This window comes from Macaca thibetana, chromosome 2 (genome assembly GCF_024542745.1).
Source record: "Macaca thibetana thibetana isolate TM-01 chromosome 2, ASM2454274v1, whole genome shotgun sequence".
NCBI classification, from domain to species: Eukaryota; Metazoa; Chordata; class Mammalia; order Primates; family Cercopithecidae; genus Macaca; species Macaca thibetana.
This window is the reverse complement of record NC_065579.1, coordinates 190,556,135-190,576,971: the sequence shown is the minus strand read 5'-3', so window position 1 is coordinate 190,576,971 and position 20,837 is coordinate 190,556,135. Positions and strand designations below refer to the sequence as shown.

Here is a 20,837-nt window from a genome sequence, read left to right as displayed (position 1 = left end):
CTCATCCATTTTTATGGCTGCATAGTATTCCATGGTGTATATGTACCACATTTTCTTAATCCAGTCTATCATTGATGGACATTTGGGTTGGTGCCAAGTCTTTGTTATTGTGAATAGTGCCGCAATAAACATATGCGTGCATGTGTCTTTATAGCAGCATGACTTATAATCCTTTGGGTATATACCCAGTAATGGGATGGTTGGGTCAAATGGTATTTCTAGTTCTAGATCCTTGAGGAATCGCCACACTGTCTTCCACAATGGTTGAACTAGTTTACAATCCCACCAACAGTGTGAAAGTGTTCCCATTTCTCCACATCCTCTCCAGCATCTGTTGTTTCCTGACTTTTTAATGATCACCATTCTAACTAGTGTGAGATGGCATCTCATTGTGGTTTTGATTAAGTGGCCCATGACTTCTACGGCTAATGAAAATACCATATCCTTTGGCAATTTGGTGCAGTGAATATAAGGTTCCTTCCCTAAGTATCCACAACCCCACCTCTCTTTATAGACGCACTTTGGAGAGCAGATGGGTCGATTCAGACGTTATTGTTACTATTTTGAAAGAGAAACTACCAAATGTGCAGTTAACAACAACAACAACAAAAATCTTTAAATATTTTATGCGCTAAAAATTAAAGCAAAGGTACATGATTTTGTAGGGGAAAACTGCTTGTGAATCAGCAAAGTTGAAACCATCTATAGAGTACCCTCATACAGGGACAAAAGGAAAACTGATTTGAATGCCTTAAATCATGACCATATTGTCTGTCTCTCCATGTTCGAATCTTCAAACAATTAGAACATAAAAGGCTGGAGCTGTTGACTGTTGGTGTTTGAACTTTAATTGCAGCCTTTATTAATCCATAATGTTTTCCTTATTTCTTTCTACATGAAAAAAAATAGATGGATTGAAATTTTTTTTTTCTCCTCGGGACGCTTGCCTTCTCTTTGTCTCACTGACTAAATATGGAGCTAGTGAATCTACTTTCAGACAGTCTTTCATTCTTTCGAAATTCTGTGCAAAATTTCATTTGTTCATGCTTGGCTGTCCTTTGTTCTTGATGGGGTGCTGGAGAAAAACAGTGTTAGAATTCAAGGGGTATCATTTTCTACCCAAAAGGCTAGATAGTATTTTATTAAAATGACTTGCCATATCACAGTGCAAAGGCAATCTCCAAACAGTCCAAAAACAGGAATTATTTTTAAGTAAAATGGTGATGGATATAGTATGTTACACTAATATTATTTTATAATCTGAGTTTTAAAAATAGATTCTGTTGAAATATCAGGAAACTAGTTCACAACTTACATGCAATTTTGTTACATTTTTATTTTATGTAATATATTTAACTCAATTCTTTCGACAGTATAGTACACTAAGAGGAAATAAGTTAGCCACATAATTAGCTATCACCTGTTTTAAAAAAAACATAGTAGTGAATTTGTATTTTTCTGGCATAGCTTTGTGTTTGCTGATCCAAACTTTTGTGCCTTATTAACCAGACATGCATGCGCATGTGCAAACACACACACACACACACACACACACACACACACACACACACGGACTATTTGTTTAATTAAAGTTCAAAGTAACCTTTAAAGGTATTGATTTCTCTCACTGACAATTTATTAAAGAACATTGCTTAAACTAATGCTGTCAAAAGCACTTTTATTAACACTAGGACTAACATAAATTGAGAAAGGTTGAAACTCAAGCTAACAAATACAAAAACATTACTAATAGCTTTTATGTCTGTGCTGATAAAGGGATTAAACTATTAATATTTCCACAGGCTAAAACTTTAACTTCCACCCTAGTCAATTTTTTCTTCCATTTATAAAGTATTGCTTTCTCAATAATCCAAAGTGAAATCATAGTTGCTGTATGAATTTTTAAGTCATTTGAATATACAAGTTTCAGTGTTTCCTTGTGTATTATTTTGTCCAACACTGAACACATTCATAGGTCAACTCAGGTAAAAATGAAATCTGTCAACACAGGAAATACGAGAATTGGTAAATATTAATAAGACCAACTCTCCAGAATGATTAGATATATTTATATTAAGAGAGAGAGACACTTCCTGAAGCTTTCGTTTACCAGAATGCTCTGAGGTAAACTGAAAGCTAATGAGGTATTTGGCCTGACACAGTGGCTCACTTCTGTAATCCCAGCACTTTTGGAGACAAAGGAGAGAGGATTCCTTGAATCCAGACGTTGGAGGCGAGCTTAGGCAGCATGGCAAAAACCCATCACTACTAAAAATACAAAAACTTGGCCTAGCATGGTGGTGGGCACCTGTGGTCCTAGCTAGGTGGGATGCTGAGGTGGGAAGATCACCTGAGCCCAGGAGGTCAAGTCTGCAGTGAGCCAAGATGGCATGACTGCACTCCAGCATGGGTGAGACAGTAGGACCCTATCTCAAATACAAACAAATAAACAAACAAACAATAAAAGCATCCAACAATGATAGCAAGCACAACTGCATAACTAGACTTAGTATTTAAAGAGGTGAACAATTTCCTATCACCTCTAGGAAACTGAATTATGGAAGTGTGTGCATATGCCTGTGAAAGTGAAACTGACTGAAACCTACAGATAAGGGATTCGAATTACAACGAAAAAAAAAAAAAACACAATTTTCTAATTGCAGTTATTTTTACTAATCTCTGCTTACGCTCCCAAGAGAGAAAGTTTCCACTCTTTGATCAGAATCATTATCTTAACAAACTGTGGATTACTAGAAGCACTCTCACATCCTCAAATATTGATTGTCATAACATGCATAAAGGAAGGAAATGTTGAAATGACTGACAAGTGAATCATGGACAAAGGACTGTGACTAGGAGGGATCAGAGTAGTGGTGTGCATAGTTAAAATGAAGTAAGAAAAATTTCATAAAAGTTAGTTAAAATATAAAAATTATTAAAAATTATAAAAATGTGGCAGTAGAAAGACAAAATGCAAAGAATGTGTATCATACATTGTTTTAGACTCAGGAAATGTGATTAAAGGACAATAATTATAGTCAGAAAAAACAATAGTGGTATACATTAGGTATGATATTCCTTAATACACTTTTTAGTATTAACTTCACCAATAAAAAATTATACTGGTTATCTTTAACTCACACTACCCATTGAAAATATAATAAGGTAATTGATCTTTAGAAACATTTGAATCAAAGGAAAAATTAGAGTTGATCATTACAGTAGAAAATTTTAGTAAGTGAAAACTCTGGCCTAGAGCAGGACTATTGGAGTGATCATGTTAGTGACATTTCTATCTATAAATTAAAGAGGATTATAATAGTGCTAAAATAAAATCATTCAAGCAGAGTCTTGTTTCATAAACAGTACCACAAGCTGAGTGGTAATACCACATGTATATTATTGTTATGTCTGCAGAGCCGGGTGATAATGGTTTTGACTATAATTCATGGTGTGTTTTAGGATGTAGAAGCAATAAAATATTGATCATCAGCGTGTACAGCCATTATTCAGAAGATTAGATCAATTTATGAGAGGCAATAACTTGTAAACGAGCGACCTTCCAAAGGCCAGAAGTAATTCCAAGGTACAGCCCTGGCATATCTAGGGCTCCAGATGAATCCCATGTTAGTAAAAGTCAAATATTTAAATAAAATATAGTTTGAGCTCAAATCTTGCACTAAGTTATATGAGGCTTGCTCCTCTACAAATATAATATTAAAAATACTGTTATTCTTCGATAGCATATATGGGAAGTTAAAGATTTATAGTTAGATTTTTAAGATAAATACCTTTTAAACTCAAAGGGGGGAAAGTCAACAAAGACAAAGTTTTAAATATACTATTTAGTGTGATCAAGTGAACTAGTACATTTATGCAAGAAAGCACTTTTCTAAAAACATGAAAAAAAGACAACTGATGACTGAAAAAAATCTATTACTGCTTCTGCATTTGTGAAAATCAAAAGAATGGCATTGTTTTCAAAACATAAAGCGATATAAATATTTCCTATGTGTTTTGATTCACTGTAAACTTTTAAACTGATTCATTAGACAATTGTCTACTTTAAATTATAATTAACTCATACATCTATGTGATATATTCTCAGTTATCAACCCCCAGAGGAAGGAAAGTCTATTTAACTTACTTCTGGCAACAACACTATAGTACCTACAGACAGACAATTCATTGAGCATTCTATTTTTCTGGGCTTCCTAAATTTAATGTCCTCTTCTGGCCTTTTGTAATGGTTTTGGAGACTAAATTGCTCAATACAAGTTTGCAGACTAGAAAAAAAATTAAGTGGAATTGAAAATCACAATTTAACATGGAAGTAAAACTGTAAAATGAAAAATGCTATTCTTGTTTTAAAGTCATTCTTAAAGAAAAAAATATTCACAAAGATGTCAAAATCCATATATTAAATATATGTATATATACATATGATACGTCAAAGAGAATAAATATTCAAAATTCAGTGAAAACTCTTCTTGTCTGTCAGTATTTGCATAAAATAATACAACCTTTTTCTGATTTTATATTCATATAAAATAATGATATATCTCTGAGTCTGTCAGACATTTCTGGGCTCAGTGTTTCCTCATTCTAACACAGCATTTTCAATATTTTCAGTATTTTGACAATATTTCCTCTGGTCCCATTGGTTCCAATCTTTCAACTGGATCACGCATTTAAATACGTTCTACTTGTCCATCTTACTATCTGTTTGTGTTTTTCATGCACTAAACCCTTTTCCAAGACTTTATTCCAATTTATTGACTATTGAAATTTTGCTACCATAATACTATAAAATTTTATTTTTCTTTTTTTAGTAGTCATTCAAAGTATACTATAGATTAACTGCTAACATAATTAATATCATCATAAAATTCAATTAAGTCAATTAAGTCCAGTGGCAATTCCACTGCTCAAGTATTATTGTAGTCATCTTTATTTTTACTTTTTACTGTTTACTTTAATCAGGCTGCATATACACATCTGAGGTTATCTAATACTGAGTTTTGTTTGTTTCCATTAATAATTTCTTTAGTTGATATTTGTGGATCTGTGACTTTTACATCAAGTTAGTATACTCAGGTTTACCATATCATAAATTTAATGAAATATATCCCTTAATAAACTATAGTTTTATGTCCCATCTGTTGAAATCAAAGTGTATTATGACATACTATGATAGTGAATCAAATTTTATTTATAATTGAACTCCTCCTCCAAAAGTCACAATCAACTAAACACAAACAAAAAAGTACACTTTTTTAAGCAGACAAAATAAAAACTTAACTTCCTACCAGACAGCAACAAACCAAACTTTCTCTTGGCCAATTCTAGTAAACATTTCAACATCTCATTGCATGTTTCCTTAGACCAGTGATTTTCAAATATTTTTTGCAATCAACATACATTTTCTGTTTTTGTGTTTTTAAACAGGGAAATGAAAACAAATAGTGTATGTGTATGTGTGTGTATATATAATTTTCATGTAAAGTACTTCACCAACACTGTAGAAAAATATGAAAATTCTCCTTATACCAAGATGCCTAAAGAAAAAACATGTTAGCGAATAGGCCTTCTTCTGTTTGTTTCATGGCATGCTTCCAAATACTACAGGTTTTTCGTGACATATTTAAGTGTTTTAACATAGTCATCTTGCTAAACAATCTAGTAATAATTACAACAAAATCATCATTGTAGTCTAAAAATATGTCACAGTGTTTACGACAAGCATTCACAATTGTCATGTATTTCCCTTGTTTGCCCTGAAGCATCATGTCACTGTTTGAGTAGAAACAACAGTTGTAACCTGGCTCTCTTACATAACTCCAAGGCAAATTCTTATATATTCTGTTGAATTTGAGTTATGTTCTTTGATTTGAATTTGATGTGAAGTTATATCACATCTGTTTGTCAAAGCAAATTATGACTTCTCTATACAGCTTAAAATTTTGTGCTCACTAAATATTGTATCGTCTGACATACATTGAAAAGTCTGCTGAGACATTTGAAAGGGGTTAAAGACAGTATGTAACACCCGCTATCCTGAAGAAGTTAAGTATATTTATATGCATTAACCACATTAAAATTTATCTCTTGCATGCCATGGTGTTTTTTCTTTTAACTCCTCCATGAATCTGGAGCAATTCTCCTTTCCAAACATTCTATTTTCAGTCATTGACATCATCATCATCATCAAGGCTCAAAATGACCAGATAATCTTTCATCCATCTACAATTTCCAATCCTCTCCATATTTCCAAAATCTTACCAGTATATATGTTTTAAAAGTAATAATAGCTACTCTCTATTCATTGCCTTCAATATACCAGGCATTGTATTAGATACTTTACAATCTTTATTTAAATGGTACAACCACGCCACAAAGTAAATACTCTCTACTTTAAGAAAACAAAACAAAGAAAAAAAAATCACTGCGAGTGTCCCAAGTTTAAACATTTCACACAGCTGGTAGAAGTATGACACTAAAACCAATCCTTTGGTTAACAGTGCCCAGTTTATTTGCTATAAATAAAGTAATCTGTTAAAATGGATGATTATATAAACACTTGGTGAAAGCTTACAAAAATGAAATGGTGAAAAAAGGTAGTTCGTCTTCAAAAGAGATAGCTGGGTACAAATAGAAAATGAATTGAGAAAAAGATTAATTCTAAACCTTGTGGTTGAAACTTGAATAAATCATCTGCCCTATGGTCACTATAAATCACTTCCAGATGATTCTATAGTTTGTAGAGCTGCTTCTGTGAACATCCAGAGAACATTAAAAGTTTGGCCAACATCAACTTGTTCCATCTATACTAATAACACTTCTGAATTGGTCCACCTATCTTCATCAAATTCCTTGTTTCTTAAACATCTTTTTACATAAAATATCTCTGGTTTACATTTTCTATCTTAATTTTTGTTTGTCCTGTTTTAACTATATTTAATATTTTAAGACTTAAAGACTTAATTTTGTGATTTCACAACACATCATTTCCAATTAACATGGAAAACAAAAAACAATGTTATTTGTAATGTTGACAAAAATAATAGGAATATTACTATTTTCACATTTGATTATCATTCCATACATCAGTGACACAGAAGATATTCTTGTTAGCATCATTTATTTACAGTGAAGACATTACAAGGGGGCTTTTATTCTACATGTTTATGTTTTATGTAAACTATATTATGTAAAAAGATAAAATATTAAGTATTTAAAATTCTTGGGAAGAAACCTAAGTGACTTTGGGTTTGGCGATGTGTTTTTTGGTATAACATCAAAAGCCTGATTCATGAAATAAACAAAATTGATAAATTGGACTTCATTGAAATGAAAAATCTTCCGCCCTCCAAAAGACAATGTAAGAAGGATAAAGATATAAACTAAATACTGGAAGAAAATATTTGCTAAATAGGTATTTGATAAAGGATTTGAATTCAAAATTTACAAAGAACTGACCGGATGTGGTGGCTCACACCTGTAATCCCAGCACTATGGGAGGCCAAGGTGGGCAGGTCACTTGAGGTCAAGAATTTGAGACCAGCCTGACCAACATGATGAAATCCCGTCTTTACTATATAATTAGCTGGGTGTGGTTGTGGGCACCTGCAATCCCAGCTACTCAGGAGGCTGATGCAGGAGAATCGCTTGAACCTGGGAGGCAGAGGTTGCAATGAGCCGAGATCGCACCACTGCCCTCCAGCCTGGAAGACAGAGGGAGACTCTCTCTTAAAAAAAAAAAACAAAGAACTCTCAAAACTCAACAATAAGTAGACAACCAACCCCCCAAAAAGTGGGCAAAAAGTCTGAACAAATAAATACCTCACCAAAGAACCAATACAGATGACACATAAGCTTAACAAGATCATATACTATTCAGGAATTAAAAATTTAAATCACGAGATGCTACTTACACATCTATTAGACAGCTAAAATCTCAAACACTGACAACACCAATTTCTCAGAAAGATATAGAGCAACAGGAACTTTGATACATTACTTGTAGGTACGCAAAATCATACATAAACAGTTTGACCGTCTTATAAAGCTAAACTTAGTATTACAATAAAAGATTTTTGGTGGAAAAATACAATAAAACTATAGTTGTAAGCATATGATGCCAAATTTAAGATTCAATGAAACAAGTTTCAGCAAAACTGATTCAGTGACTATAACCAATATATTAGTCAGCTGCTGGTTGATTAAGGGGTAATATTGCCTACTTATTAGTATTGGTCAATTTGCATTATAGTCACCATTTAATTGGAAAATGCTCAGCACTACTTGAGAAATGCTCCTGTCTGTATATAATTATGTTTCAGTAAACTTTTGAAAGTAAAGTATAATAAAGTCAGTTGTTGTTATTCTATTGACATTATTTAGATCCAGCAAACTTGTGGTGAAACAGCACAGTGTCTACTGGAGCTATTTTTTTCTACCCGGAATGCCTGCGAAAAAGAAATTATACAGCCACCTAATAATCATAATATGCATTTCATCTCGGTGCATACTAAAAAATTTCAACTGTCATGATGGTAAGATTTTAAGAGAATTTGCTTGGTGTTCTAATGAACAGGTTTCTAAACCTGAGAAAGAAACTTCCATTTGGAAGAAAAAAGTGACCTTGTAAATGGATGAATTTTAACCACAGTTGTATTACTATACTACATTTTTCATTATGTTTGCCACATTTGTGGCTTTAAAATAATAATCTCAAGAACTAGTTGCCAGTGAACATTTGTACACTTATGTTTAATAGCTTTCAGGAGCTTGAGGATTATGTCAGCTCAATTTCCCTCTATCTATTGTATTTTATCAATACAAAGACCCTTCCTTAAAAATCATTTTGACCCTGAAGTCTTACAGTAGATGGCATCTTGCAGTCACTATAGGCCAGGCAGCAATTCTGATGTGATTGGCATTGACTGTGATGTGATTAATTGGTCATGACTGTTCGTATTGTCATTTCAGTTGAGTTATGTGCATTATTAGGAACACACAAGTTGAGTTTAATTGTCATTTAAAATGTATTCCATAATTCCAGTATAATTGAAAATTGTCAGTAAATGTTATTGTTATTTGAAGCTTAGAAACAAAATTTCAGGCTTAAATTTGACTTTTGTGAAGAAAATATTTATTGTTCAAGGGATGGTCACAGACTTATAGGTTCTTGTGAAGCATAAATTATGCTACTTAAGAAAGGAAGACACCCTTAGGTAGAAGGAAGTGTCTATTTCCTGAGAAATTTCAAAAGAGTTGTTTGTCATTTACCAAACTAGATGCAAGAGTAATTGCCAACTCTTTTGGAAAGGATGAAAGAAACTTCAAAGCAATGAGAGATTGGTCCAACTAATGTACTGCATAGAAGTATCATTAATTTATGGTGTCATGGGTTAACTGGTAGTTATATTCTTTTCTTGGCCATACATAATGATGCATCTTAGAATCCTTGTCTTGTATTCAGTTTATTAAAAGAACATGAAATCACCTACATAAATTATTAAAGGGAAGTAACACAACTTTGTATACAGTAACTATCTAGAAGCCTGAATTTCTCAACATATTAGAAAAGAAAAAGTCAAGAAAAGAAATAAAATGTGCAGTGAAAGAGATAGGAACAAAGTGATTAGAGTCATAAAGTTATGAGGAAAACCTATGACTCCAGTGAGCCATGATACCTCATGGACAAGAGCAGCAACACAGGGGATGACTTAGCTCCGAATTCCGGTTTATTGTATTAGTGATGCTATGCTTGTATGCCTCTGCTTGAGTTGAATGTCAAGCTAAGAACTTAAACAAGATAAAACATTAAAATAAAGTTCAAAGGCCATTTAGATGGAAAAATGAGAAATTATATATTCTAAAGAGTTATTTTCATATACAAGGAATTCAGTCATCTGTGTAGATACATCGTCCTAGTAACCTGGTAATTCGGAGAATGACTATTAACACTGATGGAAAAATGTCATGTCATAATAAATCTTATCCTAGCCGGGCTCAGTGGCTCATGCCTGCAATCTCAGCACTTTGAGAGGTCTAAGCGGGCAGATCACATGAGGCCAGGATTTTGAGTCCAGCCTGACCAACATGGTGAAACTCTTTCTCTACTAAAAACAAAAAAATTAGCCGGGCATGGTGGTGCACATCTCTAATTCCAGCAACTCAGGAGGCGGAGGCAGGAGAATCACTTGGACCCTTGAACCCAGGAGGCAAAGGTTGCAGTGAGCCAAGATCACGACACTGCACTCCAGCCTGGGCAACAAAGCAAGACTCTGTCTCAATAAGTAAATAAACAAACAAACAAATAAATAGAATAATCATAAATCTTATCCTCCTCTTAAGATAAAAATGTATTACTTTATATCAGCTTGTGCATATTAACTAGCTGTATATAAAGAATTTAAAATGAAAACACACTGTTATATACATAAATGAATTTAAATAAATTCACTCATATTTTATGTATATGTACATACACACACCCATATATTGTGACTCTATATTTATATAAGTATGTGTCACTATATGTGTGTGGCCACATCCTTCAAAATTTGCAGTGAATACTCTCTTGGGGAGAAGGCCAGTTACAATACATTTTTATATTTTCAAGGCCCATGTATTCAACTTCTTCTTAAGTTTTTAATATATACATCTCATTTTAATAGTAAAGAATACTCATTTTATTTATGAATTATTGATTCCATAACGGAAATCTTTTTCAAAGCATTTCTTCCACGTGAAATCATGGCACAGTTTTGTTTCTTTATATAACAAAGGATACATGCATGTGGCAAGAGGAAAAACACAAGCAATGAGAGAAAGCAGAATAAATGAAAGCTCACTAGGAAATCTAGAAAAAATAGTTGAATGAAGTAATGACAGTGTCTGGCAAATAGAGAGTTTTTTTGTTTTTGTTTTTGTCTTTTTTTTTTTTTTTTTTTTTTTTTAAACCAAGGCTTTCTCTACCCTCAGGCACAATTACAACAGCTGTACCATATAGCCTCGATCAGTCATAATTTAGGTTAACGCCTCTTTCTATTAACCAAGCAATAGGGGAAAAAAATTACTTATACCCGTCCATATGAGGCACTCTGTTTGCTGCAATGCATTCTGATGACTTAATTAGGTGGACCGTGTGGCACGTGGGGTTTTTCTATCCAGTTTCATCACAAAGGCCATATCATCAAAGTAGAATTGTCCTGGCCTCTACGGCTAGATTACAAATACAAGTTTCTTCACTGACTGTCTTGTGGCTGACGTATCTGTTAGTTTGCTTCCATCTACTTAAACAATTAAATAAAGCTTCACACTAGAAGACCAAGGCTAATGAAGAGACACAGTACTGAAGTACAGCTGGCAATTTCTCTAGTTATTAAGATTTCATCTTCAATTGATTGATAGTCTCTAGAAAGTAACGAACACACTATTTTTTCCCTTAAGTATTTGTTCTCTCAAGGCTTGCCACTTCTACTGATAGAATTTCCAATCATCTGTAATACCACACATAAATTTATACATATAAACACACACATATATGTACATATTTAAGTAAAACTCAAGAAACATATAGAATCAAAGAACTTTTAAAAAATTACTGTTTCAATAAACAAATATAGGGTACAAATCTTAAGAAACATTTACGTTGAAAGAACAAATCATATATATATATACAACAAACATGTTTGTAGTCATTTATTCCAGTTTGGTTGTAGTATTATTCTTATGAGTGTTACTTTTAACTTGGTTAATTGTCTAGAATATTCTACCAGTGTTAATATCTATACAAGGAACAAAGTGAAGAATATATACATATGCATACATATATATCTATCTGTGTATGGCAAGTTTAAGTAGCATTTTCAGTTTATTAGGAATTTAAGTTAATCAAGAAATGTAAACCAAATACTGGTTTTAAGACCAAATGGAAGTCCTGTAACTATTATGCTCATATATTTTCTATATGATATTTAGAATCTAATATAATTTATAATCTATGATATTTAGATCCTGTTATTCCTTTTTCATCTCTATGGTCCTATTCAAATGTTGCCATATATTTTTATGCAAACTCTTCTTATCTATTCATTCATCAACAAACACTCAGTGAATAATTTTTAGCTCCCCCTTACTCTTTCAGATATCAAGAACCGATCTGAATAACTCCAGAAGATTTTTTTTTCTATTTTCTATTATAATAAAAATTTATTGTAATTAGACAATTTGATATGTAATTTGGTTTTTAATAGTTTTCACCCACAGAGAAGGAAAACAAAAGAAGACACGAAGAGAGACTCTCTCATTGACACGTTCTCCAAATTTACAAGAGAAACTTCAACAGGCAATCTTAAATAAACATTTGTTAAATTAATAAATTAGAATAGATAAACTGAATTGACCACTTTTCTACTTGAATCACTATTTTCAAATATAATCTTATTAGGTTACTCTCCTTTAAACTCTCTCATTCCTTCCTATTGTCCAGAGTTTACAGGTAAAGCTGCCCAGCCAAGTACAAATAAGGCTCCTCCAGATTTGAACTTTGTCTCTTTCTGAGAACATTTCCAAACATTTTTCAAAATATATCTTTACTTTCTACCAAACCAAATATGTGCTCATCTTATGCACTTAGCTCTGCACCTTGGCATAAGCCTGGGGCTCTCTTTCCTACTCACCCCTTTTCAACCTTGAGAAACTCCTAAAGCTATAGTGTAACAAACAGCAAGCTCTTTATTAGGGACTTAATAAATATGAGTGTTTCAGGGGTTTATTTTCTGCTTGTTTACAAGATCTGTGAAGTCTTTCATGCCCTCCTCAAGTTTTTACTCTGGGCTCTAGTGCACATTTGGCAAAAAGTCCCATGAACATCTAAGACAAGACCTCATCCTTGCTAACACGTATGTTTTCCCTCTATGAAATACTGATGGATAGTGATCATTCTAATTAACATGGTGTTCCTATTCTGAACACAGGGTTTTTTTAATGTTAGTGATTAATTTTTTAGTTAATAGCCATTAAGTTTATTATTTAGTTGTTAAGTTTGAATTAGTTACTCTGTTGACACCATGTCTATTCTCAATGGTAAAAAGAATGTGAGGACAATGACTCTTACATATGCCATAATGATTAACCTCCAATATTTAAATTTGAGGAAATGTGTCTAAAGGTGGATATTCGGTTCATATAAACTACAAATTATGGTGTTTTTTCCCCATGAAATTGAGTTTTAATGAAGGGCTATAGTACAGCAGATAAATACAATCTCTGCTCATTTATTCATGAATTCTGGAGAAATACCTTAAAGATATTTCTTCCTAAGGAAGAAGAAAATGATGAGATCATAAAGAAACAATATATAAATGTACACATTTGGAAAAGATCTTGAATCTTTCTTGAATACCCAAGAAGCTGTAATATAATTGTAATATTGATTTAAACAAAATGTAGCATAAATTAAGACACATTTGGTATCATTAATCTACTAGTCTTTTTTTTTTAAGATACCCACATTAGCATAGGAAATACAAATGATGGATGAGAGTACTCTTGTCCTAAGCAAAATAATGACCCCAATGATGAACTATGCAAGTAATTTTAACAACTGTGAATTGCACGTGCACATAGCTGGGCATCATATAAAATGTAAATTTTAAAACAGAAGAATGCACCTTTTGGAGCAGAGCATTCCCTTATCTGAAGAACATTTCTATTGACTCTAGATATTACCAAGGTATAGTGTTTCCTCACTCAAGCTGAATATAACAGAACCCAAACCAAAATAAAGGAAAAATTAACTGAAAAGATAAAACATTCTGTCATTTTTTACAAACCCATGTATTTAACAATTTATTGCTAACAATTTAGAAACTAATTCAAATAAGATCTTAACTTGGCCTTCACACAAATACTGTCTGTATCATTATTTCACATAGGTGAAAGAATGGATAGATAGTCTGAGTCAAGATGAACTTATTTTATCTGTATGTGTGCATACACTATATACATGTATATATTGATAGATATACATGCATATATTACATAGGTACATTAGATAGATAGATAGATAGATAGATAGATAGATAGATAGATAGATATACACACACATATACATACTTTTACCTGGACAGATCCTAAAGTACTGTGGAGCAGTTTTGTGCAGAACACAGATAAATGGGGACTAACTGACTTCCATTTCTCACCTTTGGGGGGAGTTTTATTTTCTCAAAACAAACAAACAAACAAAAAAACAAACCAAGGAGGAAAGTGCTTGCTTGGGTCTTTCAAAAATAATTGACATTATGCTCGATTACTAAATCAATGAGCAGAGTGGGAGGAAAATAAATAAATTCATCAAATCACAGGAGTCTAACAGTAGATAAATGTCCTGAGTATGTAACAAGAGACCTCCATGATTTGTAGGTGGGTGAGGGTGTGTGTGTGCGCGTGTGTGTGTGTGTGTATGTACACAAAACACTCACAGACAGACGCAATGTGATTAGGGATGTGGGAAATGGGATTAGGGATGAGCCCTCTGCAACCTTCACTAAGCACCACAAGCAGAAGATCTCCTTCACGGGATCCATTAGCCCACACCTGGCACTAGCTCATGTAACTTTGCAGAATGATGGGGGACAGGAAACACAGCAAGTCGGTATCAAGTGAGTCATCAGCAAGAGACGTATTATTGTTGTTAAAATTATACTATAAAAAGTAACACTCAGAGAATATTTGATTTCTCTTATGTTATGGTTTTCTTCTATGAGGTTTATATAATGTGTAAAGGTAAGTTTTTGTTACATTTTATTTGTAGGACTATTGTTTTTAGGCATCACGTTCGGGCATAAGTCATGTTGATATTGACATACTTTTAAGATGATTTTATGGAAAAAGGGGCCCATAAAGGCAAAATTGTCTAAGGCTTCTGTAAGTCATAATACAGCCATGGTTATTAGTTTCTTTTTATAGAATATTTGCATAATTAACATATTATTCTAATTTATTATAAATTTCCAGCTACTTAATATCTGCATTAAGATTTTACTCAGGCTTGGACAAAATTTAGGGGGAATTGTACCCACTAGGCAAACTTAACTTTGAATTTTGTAAAGTCTCTTTCAATAATATAATTTAATATTCACTGATCTGCTTATTAGTTCAGTGGCTTTGGGTATTGAGCTAATGCCTTTCATCCAATAGGATATATTATGTTTTTCACTACAGAAACATTTATTAAGAGATGAAAATAACAAGAATCATAAGCAAAACCGAAGCGAAATAAACTGGTAGTGGCATCAAATCTGCTCCTCCAAATCCTTGCAATATAGAAAACAAATATCTCCAGATAACTTTTCCCCTTTTTCATGGAAATCTGCCCTCAGAGAATACACATTCTTTAAGTGTACTCAACATTAAAATAAAATCAACTCAAATGTCTAAAGCAGAGGTTCTCAAATTTTCTGCCCGTTAGATAATTTGTAGATACTTGCAAAACTGCCCAAGCTCTTTATTTCAGTGATTCTGCCGTGGGTCCTAGGAATCTTTAATTTTAAGAAGCATCTCAGTTGCTTCTGAAAAAACAATTCATGGAAAACATGTTGAGAGACAACTTTCTAGTCAGACAAATTTGTCAAGTAGCATGTAAAATCAAATTACTTTTGTGTATAATACCTCCATCAATGCATAATTTAAGAGTTAAGTGTGTTTAAGTACTTTTATACCTGAATATGATATTATAATGGTAATTTTTTATGTTTTTCAAAATAATTGACTACTTTCTAAATAGTCAGTGCAGTTAAAAAATTAAACTGTTGCCTATGAGCAAGCAATCTCTATAGGTTTTAAATGACATATATTTTCCAAATACATGTTTCTTTGCCATAGAAACTAACCACAAATATTGGGAAAAAAACATACCTGTGGATCATAAACTTTGTAAGAAGCATGCATGCAACATTACTTGTTAAATAAAGTATCCCAAAAGAAATTCCTAAAGATTCTGTCATATTTAGACTTCTGGAATTTATTTACTTTCAATTTGTTTTCACATTACAAAGGAGATTTATAAAAATCTGAAAAAATCTTCAAGTCTATTCAAAATGTATTGAGCATATGAAAACTAAAACAAAAAACTTAGAAATGTATGGGGTTGTATGTATATATTCATTGTAATTTCTAAAATTTTACATGAGGAATTTTTGTTCACAATTTATAATTTATTTATGGATGATTCAGACCCGGTTAACGGCTCTTTTCAATTATCTTTTGTGGGGTATAACAGCAAGATACGGAAGTGGTGGTCAGTGGATGGGTGGGGCAGATAAGCAGTAAATCATTTCAGAAAATTTCACACTCAAGGCTTGTTGACATGAGTCAGGGACAAGGAAATAACCCAGTCAGCACCTAGCACCTGCATCTTTAATGAAGGACAACACTGCTGCACATTTAGAGAATGGAAAGGAAAAAATAAATCATGCTTAACTTTAAGGTAGCCTATCTTATTTATTCAAATAGAAATACAACCTTGTGAGTATTTCTTCAGGTATTTTCATTTAAAATATTGCAATATAAGCCTAGAATTCAATTTTATTTTTTTTACCATAGAGGTTTTTAAATGTTTTAATTAATTCCACTATATGTGAAATATATGCTTTAATAACATACCATTTAACATTTGCTTTTCATTGTCTTCCTGACATCCGTGGCAATAAAAGGTAGATGCTTAAAATGTAAACCTTGGCATCTGTCAGATTTCTTTTCTAGCAGAAATTAAGTCAAGACATGGCCTAGTCCGGATTCAGCACACCTCAAGAGATAACCTCAAATGGTTTAATAATTGTTTCATTTGTGAATTAGAGATGAAGTAAATTAACATGAAAAACATCTACCAGTGGTTTTAATAAAAAGGAGGTGGGTTTTAATGGGCTCAACATGCAATGAAAGCAGCAATTCAAATGGCTGGCAAAGCCTGGTTATTCTTAGAATCCATTTATTAATTATTCCTTTTCTCTAAACCAATTTATTTCAACAATAAGAGTATTTCTTGATTTACTATATACAAGTAATTTGCTTGCCTTCTCATATACCAACCATTTCATATGTAATGTTATGAAACATAACAGCAGTTTTAAAAATGTATTATACAGGGAGACAAAATCAAATATGAAAAAAAAATTGAGCTGGGCAATCCATCAATTCCAGATATTACATTCAAATATTTTAATATTTACTTACATCAAGTTATCTAGCCACAACTTGAAGTGAAAAACACTTTATTATTGTGGTAATAAAATAACCTGCATTGTGCCAATGTTTTAATTGCTCTTTTCTTTTGTACCCTGAGAAATCTTGTTCCTGTAGACACCTTGGCTGATGATAACTCACTGAGTCAAGTACTACAGAATATAAAATTCTCCTTATTTTTTTTAGAAGCATGTTACATTTTTTTCATTTGTCTGATATCTTTATCTGATTGTTTATTATTAGAAATACATTTCTGATGAAGGAGAATTTATTTTCTTAAGAGAAAGAGTGGAAATAAATCAGCTGAATAAGAAATTACGTTTTTGTTTGTTTGTTTTGGTTTTTTCTTTTTTTTTAAAGACACTAATATTTTGCCTTCAAAGCTAATCCAGTTTTTGCTTCCTCGGAGACATGCTCAATTCAGTCCAGATCCAAGTTCGCTAATGAACATATGAAAGCTAGAAAAGCAATTAGAAGAATCAAGACTTCTCTTCATTCGGAGATTAATGAAAGGAAGGGACACTCTAAGGCCAGTGAGTATTTTCAGTGGATTTTCTCCCTAGCCTGAAGCCAGTGCTCCTAGATGGAGGCAGTTATGAAAATGACTTCCACTCCGCGGGTGTCCTTTCTGAAAAGCTAACGGCATATTTCTTTTGACGGGTAAATTACTTTGAAATGTTTCTTGAACTCTGTAGTCCTGAAATAAAAAGGCATCTAACTGTATGCATCCCGTTTGAGGTTACCCTTATTTCTTTTTAAGAAAGTGTTGGCTCAAAATGGGCCCTGAGTAATCAATTGTGTGGCATATATTTTTAACTAACTGATAACCAAGCTATCACCTTTGTAACCAATCTACATATTAAATTAGGCAATGAAGTCATATACTGTAGATTTGGAAGTATTTGCATGTAAAATAGTAATCACAGAGGTTTGACAGCTTTTGCACCTAAGTGTTCTAAATTATGCAATATCCTTTTGAATAAAAAGATGATATTTTTTATTCCCTAGATAAACCTTGTACCTTCTCACCATATATATTCATACATGCATTCCTTCTTCCACTAGATAGACACAGGTGGTTCAAACCTCACTTAACAATTTTGAATTTTGATATCCTGCTCAATAACTACATCACGGACCAACTTTATTGACCTGTAGGAGTTATCAGCTGGCCATACAGTTTAAGGGGAATTATACCTAAGCTGTATCTGTATCTGTGTCTACCTATAGCTGTAGTTTTAAAAACACTTTCATATAAGTATCCTCTTTATTCTGACAATTTACAAAACAGTGAATTAATGTGTACCTATATTTGCATTTTCCACATACTTAAGAAATATATGATGTTTTCTTTGATTCATACACTAATCTTAATACTCAACAGAGTCATGGCAAGAGAAGGGAATGTGGGAACAGACTAAAAATAAAAATACATAGTAATTTTAGTGGGCTAACCTAATTTGATACAAATCATTAAATGTATTTTCTTACAACAGACTTAAAATTTCTGTATCCTGCAGTCATATGAAAATGTTTTTAACAGATAATACAAATCATGTTTTTTTGTTTACAACTCCCTTATCTTTGAGGTGAAAATGTCAATCTTAACCCAGCACAGGGAAAAATTGAAGCCCCAGGATTTTCCGAAATCTTTGATTTTGTGTGGATGAACATGATAAGCTACATATAGTTGCTGAATATCAAAATAAATATAACCATAAAATAAATAAAAACAAAGTTTCATAGTATGGTCTAACAAAACATGGTATGTTATTCTTTATGAATAACTTGGCTAAATTAAGACATATTAGATGTATTCAAATTAACTTCACTTTTTTCTGTCTTATCTAAGAGGAAACATAAAATTATATTTGGATTAGTACATCAACATATTTTTGTATTTTCCACTAGCATACATTGGACCTAACTAATTCTTATTAAAACAGTAACAGTAAAGCATTTTAAAGAAATGCTATTCTATACCATTAATAAAATTATGACTTCAAGGAAATAGGTTTCTAACTTCACCCAAAACAGTGGTAACTATGGTAGCAACACAGCAGCATGTCGCATTTTTATTCTTACCTTGTTCAGCCTGTTAATTAACATGTTACTACTCTAAGAAATGTCAGTTTTCAATGTTTCAAGTTTTTGATGTTCCTTTTCTATGGTACCGGCATGCACTGCGGCTTAGGTGTCCTTTGTGTGTTACACATCCTTTCCCTACTGTAGTTTTTCTTCTGCCACTCTAATTCACTTAGTTAATATAACACTCCTTACACGTTTCAGCACAGTGACTTTTTCTCAATGTTCTGTTTCTCTTGGGAATTAATAAAGTGCTCTCTATTCAAGAATAATAATTTGACCCCTGAAATTGATCAGCACTCATACTCAAGAAGACATTCACACAGACTTGCAAGTTCCAAAGAAAATGAACAAATTTGATTTGCAATACACACAATAAAAAGTGAATTTAAAGCAAAGAAGGACTACTGGTTAAGTATTGATAAAACAAATGCACAGCACTTACCTGGAATAAGCTGGGACAGAAATAGGTGATTTGGGGATAAGCTGAGGAGTGATATTATGACCAAAAAAGGAACGTGTTTCCATTTCATCTTTGTCCCTTCCTTGCATTACACCCAGCCAGTGATAGATATGTGTTATCTGGGGAGATTTAAAAAAACAAAATTATTATTTTGTAATGGTTAGCTATGTTGAGAGATAATTATTTTGTGAAATATTGCAGTTCAAATAGATTTGAAATGTCATTTTTTGAAATGAAACATAATTAAAATTATTACATTACTAAAATGAATTGTACAGAATATATTTCATGATTCACATTTCAAACAAATGTGGTAGTTATTAATTTTGAAAACTCATTTTTAAGTTACATGTTAATCATAAATGATTCCTTGGTTTTCTCTGTTTTTTAGAGAATGCCAGATAAGTGATCTTTACTTTGAATCCCCCACCAATTTAGTTGGAACACTCTCATCACATTTAGAAAACACTGAAGTTAATCATTCATTAAACAAATATTTACAACCAATTTATAATGAGTCAAGCACTATGCTGCTTTGGGGATATAGCAGAAAAAAACCTTGCTCTTCACCCAGGTGCATAAACAACTTGAGGCCACTTTAATTTTGTGAATTCACAAACAGATTTTAAAAATTACTAAGTGGTCTATTCTGAATATGACAGAGAAACATAAGATAGTATCCTCGTAAAAAACAAAGCTTATAATATTTGGGGACTTTTTAAGAGATAATAACAAATGACAGCATAAAGCTACAAAAATATATGCAAATAACTGGTTAATTAATTTTGCCAGGGAGACTGGACCAAGCTTACAGGGAAGAAGTGGCATTTTGAGATATGAGATAATATCCAGTAAGTGGAAAATAAAACAATACTATTTAGAAACAACAATAGAACCAAGTTTTCAAAGTAAGATGGTATGTAGATACATAAATTTCATGGTACATTTATTTATATATAAATTTTATCATAGATAGATGACAGGTTGATAGGTAGATACAGATATATTCCCATGATATAAAGATGTATTTGGG

The 20,837-nt window shown here is 32.4% G+C and overlaps 1 protein-coding gene across 1 annotated transcript in view; it reads right to left on the bottom strand.

The window, feature by feature from the left end:
* ROBO1 (roundabout guidance receptor 1) overlaps nt 1-20,837 on the bottom strand; it is a 1,153,604-nt gene that overhangs the window by 952,766 nt on the left and 180,001 nt on the right. The window contains exon 2 of the mRNA XM_050779013.1: nt 19,787-19,923. Coding sequence (XP_050634970.1) covers nt 19,787-19,874 — 88 coding nt within the window. The 5' untranslated portion in view covers nt 19,875-19,923. The remainder of the gene's footprint in view (nt 1-19,786; nt 19,924-20,837) is intronic.